A 6,913-nucleotide genomic window follows, 5' to 3' on the forward strand; every position below is an offset into this window, starting at 1 on the left:
TTAATTATTTAACTCGTACAATATATGGGATATAGTACCACTAGATTCAACATTACTAAGGGCTATATTTGCCAAATGAGGTTCATAACGGCGAATGCTCCGCTTGGCCGTTGTGGTATAAATTACCAAATTTCGTAGAATAAGGGCAGCAGTTAAGCGAATGCTTTTCGTAACGGGTCCTTCGTTTTCATCCATCAACTCTTTGCTATTCATAAAATCGGCTGTATGACGTTTAATGGCCTGTAGGGCCGATGAGCCGGTTACAGCAGCGCCAGCAGCATGCGACGAAGAAGACGAGGAAGATGGTGACGAGGTATTTGTACGCTGTGATAATTCAATATTACGCACAATAGTAACAGGAGGCTTTGAGGGTGCAATATTATGGGCACCAGTTGCTATTCTACGCTGAACTGCTGCCCTAAGACTTTCCACGGTTAAATGACGATCAATTAGATGGGTCATAAGGGAAAAACGTTTTCGCGGTATCCCATCACATAGACCGGGACCAATACCCCATTGACAAAATATTTCAGCCGAGGCATCCAAATGATCGGGTGCATGTTGGGTACAAACATGGTGTTGTAAATCACTGAGAGATTTGAATTTTTTACGTGGACAATTACGCCAATCGCAAATAAAAAGCCATTGAGCATCGGCCGCTGTTAGTTGCGGTACAACGGATGTTTGGGGTGCAACTGTGGCCTGTGGTGTTGATGCTGGTACTTGAGGAGGTGTTGTTGATACGGCGGGCATACTTGTATTGCTGCTGGTGGACGAAACCGTTGTTGGGGCGTTAGTAGCATTCGAAGTAGTAGAAGTATTTGGAGTTTGACCACCACCACCAGCGGAAGAAGTGGAGGACGCCGCAGGTGTTATAAAACTTGTTGTGCCCACTGCCGCTTTTGCCATGCTATCTTCTTTTTTATTGCTATCCTTTTCCAGTAGCGATGTTGTTGGATTTGAAACATTTGTAAATGGTATAGCAGTAGTTGGAGCTGCGCTATTGTTACTACTGCTATTTACAGCTGCTAAGGGTGGTGGCCCACTGCCTAGGTTTGGTGGTAATTTCACAGTCGGTAGTGAAGGCTTAATGAGTGTTGGTGGCGGTGGTGTGGAGGCTAATATGGACTTTTTAATTGATTGATTTTGATTTGTAACAATTGCTGGTGCTTGATTTGCAATTAATGATGGTGGTGGTGGAGCAGCAGATTCGGTAGGCTGTAAAAATATTGTAACAAAAATTTAATATTAAAATAAGGTGATTATAAGTTAAGTTTTTTTTAAAGGCAGAAGAAAATGCTGAAATGATAATGTAAACACCAACAAAGCTAAAGAAAAAGCTTAAGAATAAAAAATATATTTTGTTTGGAAATTATGGGGGAGGACTATTTTACAACAAAATCAGACTAAGGAAATACTTTGCTCCAAAGAACTGTGTTTATGTTTTGTTTAATTTCGCTCTCTCCAAAATTAAAACGGTATTCTAATTGGGACAATGATTTCCATGTCTAGGTCCGTAGTAATCAAATAAAAGGAATCTCTATTAGCAGGATAAACATTTTTACAACAACAACCAGGAACATAAAATGTACGGGATATACTACATTAAATTTAAAGAAAAAGCCCAAAATCAGAAAGCAAAAATAAAATTGAATTGAAAGACTCCTCTATAAATTAAAAGCAAAGTAAAAAGCCAAGAAAGAGCAAATGATAGAAAATCGAAAATGATATTTTATTATATTTATCTCTGGAAATGCTGCTGCTGGCAAATCACAGACCTTTGCTGCCAACAACTCTGGAGCTTTAGATGTTAATACAGCTGAAGCAGTCACAACATTTGATAAAATTGATGGATTAATATGAGAGGAGGACTGGTGGTGTTGCTGCTGTTTAAATTGTAAATGCTGTTGTTGTTGCTGTGAATGGTGCTGTTGTTGATGCTGCTGCTGTTGTTGTTGCAGTTGCGATTGTGGCATAACAGAAAATGAAGAAATTTTTTGTTGTATTATAGAAGGATGTTGTTGCTGTTGTTCTATGACAGCACGTATTTGTTTCTGTACCTGTTGTTGTTGCTGTTGTGGATGCTGCGTTGTTATTATGGTTTGAGGATTTAGCTGACACTGTTGCGGTGGTGGTTGAGTTTGTGTTATTACCGTTTCTTTAATTTCAATTGCTCGGCCAGCTCCCAGGATTACATGACGTTTCTCCGTTGAGGGTCCTGATATTATATGTTGCTGTATAATCGATTGATGTTGTTGTAATTGGGGTATAGCAACAGGTGTGGGTGGTGTTGATGCCTGTTGAACAATTGATACACCCTTGTTCAGGGTGTTAATTCGTGAGATACCGCCCGGGCCGCTTGAGGAGCCAACATTGCTTGCTGTTTGAGGTATTGGTTGATGAAGTTTTATTGTAGCTGGGATTTGATTTAATTGATTCAACAAAGACGGTGACATTTGGCCGGCCTGTATTTGAGTGCTGCCTTGTTGTGGTGCTTGAGTTGAAATTGTTGGCGCCACAGAGGGCGGTGTAGCTGTCTGTATAATCTGCCTAGGTTGTATGTGTGTGGCCGCTCCCGTTTGAGGATTAATAAATATCTGTTGTGGTGTTTGAGGTCTTTGCGTTACAAGCACCTGTTGACCCTGTGGTGTGGTCATAATCATTTTCTGCTGTTGTCCCTGGGTAGTGGTGGTAATTATCTGCTGTTGTGCTACCGGCGGTCCCGCTATTGTATTCTGTTGCAATATTATTATCGTTTTGGCTCCGGTTGACTGTTGCTGGGGTGTTTGCGTTACCAGCACGGTTTGTGTTGGCTGTGGCTGGGGTGGTGGCTGTGGTGCTTGCTGGGCCACTAAATATGTTTGTCCCTGTTGATTGGTGGCCAGTACATATTGTGTGGGAGCTTGATTGGTTGTGGGCTGCATAACCTGTTGTATTATTTGTTGCGGTTGACTATTATCGACCATCGGTTTCTGATGCACAATTACCGGTACAGTTTGCAAGCCTTGATCGGTCTTAATTGTTGCCATTGCATTTGGCATTTGATGCATAGTTGGTTGGGTGACTGTGGCAGGTGTTTGATTAATTTTTATTTGCGGCTGCTGACTTGTTTGAAAGACTAATTGACGCGGCATTGCACCAGTCGTAGTTGTCTGCTGTACAATCAATGACGGCTGCGTCAAGGATGGCGCTGGGTCCTTTGGTGGCGGTGCTGCTGTCTGTGTTGCAGCCAGTTCTTCTAGATCTTCGTCCTCTAGAATAGATGCCGCCATTTCAGCATATAAATTAGCTGCGTTTTTGGAAGGTGTCACCGGGGTCTCTTCCTTGGAAACCGATAGATTGCCACTGCTTGGATCTCCGGCCATACGTTTGTTTTGTTGTCCTTGCTCTTCCAACTTACGTTTTTGTATTAAGCCCGCTGAAGGTAGAGGAGGATCGATCATTTTCTTATCCAAGATGTCCACAAGCATTTGATTAGCCAACAATATTGGTCGGCCGGAGGCATCTTTTGCCACGTTAGCACCACTCAGTGGAGCCAAAGGTGGTGGTGTAGACTCAGATATGTGTTTTTTCTCCAATGCCAATTGCGGGTTAAGCGGTTTTATTGTTGTCTGTCCCACTTTAACCGGTGTATTTTGCATTAGAGGATTATTAACTAATGCTGTGATAGCAGTACTGGGTACTTTTATGGGTTCAGTTGTAATAGCTGGGACAGTTGGCTGCGTTAATGGACTACTATTGGTGGTGGTAATAATATTTGATGTTGTTGTATTAGGATTACTTGTGGTGGCAGTTACCGAATCCTTTTGTTTTTGTTGTCTCTGATTGACTTTGTTGGCAAGCAAACTTTTGATAAGTGACGTTTGCGATGATTGAGATTGCGTTTGTGTTGAGGGGGTTGTTGCTTGTGGACTTTTTACAAAGGCTGGGCTGCCATCAACCTGGGACTGGGTCGCCCCACTTGAGGCCTCTTCCATTTTTGTATTTGCTTCCGATTCTTCTATATCCATTTTCTCCTCACACTTTATGTCAATAGATTGTGTATTTGTGCCATCGCTATTTGTTGAGGTTGTTTCTGTCGCATCTGTCGATGCTGTGGAACCGGGACCAACTGTCGCTGCAGATGTTGTGACTGGTTTGACATTTTCTACTCCAACCGATGTTGTTGTTGATGTGGTATTCAATGTAGTGGCTTCCACACCAACACCACTAGTTGTAGTTTCCACTTTTATTTTCTTTTTGACTTTTCGGGCTGGAGAAGAGTTGTCCATTTGTTTACCAGCAGGTGAATTCGGTCCACTAGCAATGAAATTGGATTTTTGTTGCAATGGTAAAGGTTGTGCCCTTAATCTAATCGAAACATAATATTGCCCAGGTAAATCTGTGCCGTCTGTTTTGCGTACCATTGCGGGACCCACTGCATTGGTGAATATCAGTTTAACCAGCCGAGGGAACTGCATGTGATTGACAACCGAATGCTTACCAGCCTTTTGACAGTGCGATAAATACATACGGTACAGTTCCTGTTGTTCAATGTGGCTATCATTGCTGGGAGTGCGTTCAAATGTTGCACCCAACCATGCTAAGGCATATTGTTCATCATCATGGGTAAAGTTTTGTGGTGACATTTGTGATGTAGGCGCCGGGGTAATGTGAGGATGTGGTTGTTGTTGTTGTGCTTGCGGATGATGATGTTTCTCAACTGGAGCCACAGCTATGCCCGCAGAGTGATGGAATGGAGGGATACCATCCGCATTCATATCACCAATCATTACTGAAGGTGGTGGCGGTTGGTTACTTATTATTTGGGGTTTATGCATAACCGGATGAGGATTATTTGACTTTTGTATAACAACGGCATTTTGTAGATTGGCAATATTTTGTGCCACCATTGGTAGCATGTTACCCGGAACAGTTTCAACCACACGCATAAGTATACATCCGTCTGTACCATACGACTGTGCCTCAACGGAAATCAAGGAAATTAATTGATCAACAATGCCACGTATTTGCATCATGGAATTACAGCTTTTCGGTCCCAAGCAGGTTAATGCATATATAGCTTCTAGGGTGAATATCAAAAGCATTATATCGTTGAGCGATAAGAACTGTGTTATTGTATTATAAAATTTGGCATTCAAACATTTCAATACGTAATCTTCGTTGGCCTCTCGTTGGCAAAGTTTATAAAGAATTTCTAGACAATTTATAATGACACCTCTGTCCGGGCCATCGATACCATCGCATATGGTGGCCATAAGGCAGCGACTAAGATCATCCACTGTGGGATCTGCCAGATCCAATTCCATTGCAATGTTGCCAGTTATTTCTAATGCCTGTATGTGTACATTGCTCCACCGAATGTTGGAACTCATGACCAAAAACCGCAGTAGTGTCTTGTTCTTAACAAGCACCTGTAAATTTTCAGGGAAAAAGCTGAGATTACGTAAAATGGTTACAACTTGTAGTACACGTTGCCCCACATAGTCATAAGTTCCCAAGCCACGTCGTAAATTTAAGAAATATAAATCCTTACAATCGTTCCACAAGCCATCTTCGTCTACATCTTGTTTGCCATTATCGAAGTCATCGATAATTCCCGAATCTCTTAGTGTATGTTCATCTGTGTACAAATCTAATATTTGCGGCTGATCGTGCAGTAGATCATACCAAAAACCATATAATGAATGTTTTCGAACACCATTGTAGACATGTTGAAATAGTTTCCGCATAGTATAATCGGAATACACGCCAGTATGGGCTAAAAGAGCATCCACTAGTTTTGGATATTCGTTTACTTTCAATGTGTGTTTGCTTTCGTTTGCCATTAATGTGCAAGCATTTATTGCGAAATCTTGTTCATTGGGCAAAGGCGACAGCAGCGATAACAGCAACTTTTCATATGGTGATGATTTGTGCAAATCCGTGGAAAGTTTAAATTGACGTCTGCGATCCATGTTGACATGATGTTGTTTGTAATTATAGGTCATGGCAACATTATTGGCAGGATTGGCGCCAGTTCCACCATATACACTGGAAGGATAGCGAGAAGAGCCCTTGCTTCCACCTCTACCTCCCATGAATTCAGCCATTTCTGCCGCTTCCATGGCATCGATTTTTTCCGGATCTTCACCGAAATAATTGACACGTTCATATTTTTCTAAATATCGTCGATAGATGAATTTTAAGCCGGCAGAACCGTTAACAATCTTCTCTTTCCATCCCAGTTCCTGTAGAACTTCATCCCATTGATCCCTGGAATTGACTTTTAAAAATCCACCACGTTCGGTTACTTCACAGTACAGGCGATGAAGATCTACTTCGCGGCCTGTTATTCTTGGTATGTTCCTTATTATTGTTCTATAAATACAAGTGGAAAATGTAAAAAGGTATTAAACGTGGTGTACATTGAATGAAAATAAGACAATAAAATTATTTAATAATGAAATAATGTTGTTTTTTTTTTAATTTTAATTATATATGGGCGCCAATTTAAATATAATTTTTCCTTTTTCACAAATAAACAAAATCCTTATGCCGGTTAGACCTCATACACAAACACACGAACACACACACAAACACTATGCCCACATCAACACACCAATTGAATGTCTGTGGCTTACCCTCTTTTCTCATGAAATAGCTGCAAATCTCTATAAAATTCGTCCGGTGGCTTTGGCGGGTTTTTTCCTTTACTTGTCGTAGCTGAGCCATATTCCGACTTATCCTCCGACTGTTTGTCTCCGCGATTTCGTGACCTTAATGGTGTTCCAGTGTTTGGAGCAGATGTCGTCGACGACGAGAATACATTTGTTGTAGCATTTGCATTGTTTGTTATATTAGCAGCACCGGTATTTGTTGTATTTTCACTTTGTGGCAAAGCGCTTGCCTTTGCCGTCTCGGTTATCAACAT

At 41.4% G+C, this 6,913-nt stretch overlaps 1 protein-coding gene across 1 annotated transcript; it reads right to left on the reverse strand.

Annotated features, from left to right (window-relative positions):
• On the reverse strand, positions 1 to 6,913 carry LOC133324670 (AT-rich interactive domain-containing protein 2). The gene is made up of 3 exons (XM_061533514.1): positions 6,624 to 6,913; positions 1,779 to 6,360; positions 1 to 1,218 (listed from the first exon to the last, which is right to left on the reverse strand). The coding sequence occupies exons 1-3, from the start codon at positions 6,911 to 6,913 to the stop codon at positions 1 to 3; spliced, it is 6,090 nt and encodes a 2,029-aa protein (XP_061389498.1).

This window comes from Musca vetustissima, unplaced genomic scaffold, assembly GCF_032173495.1.
Source record: "Musca vetustissima isolate MV318-11 ecotype Yass unplaced genomic scaffold, APGP_CSIRO_Mvet_v1 utg63189, whole genome shotgun sequence".
NCBI lineage: Eukaryota > Metazoa > Arthropoda > Insecta > Diptera > Muscidae > Musca > Musca vetustissima.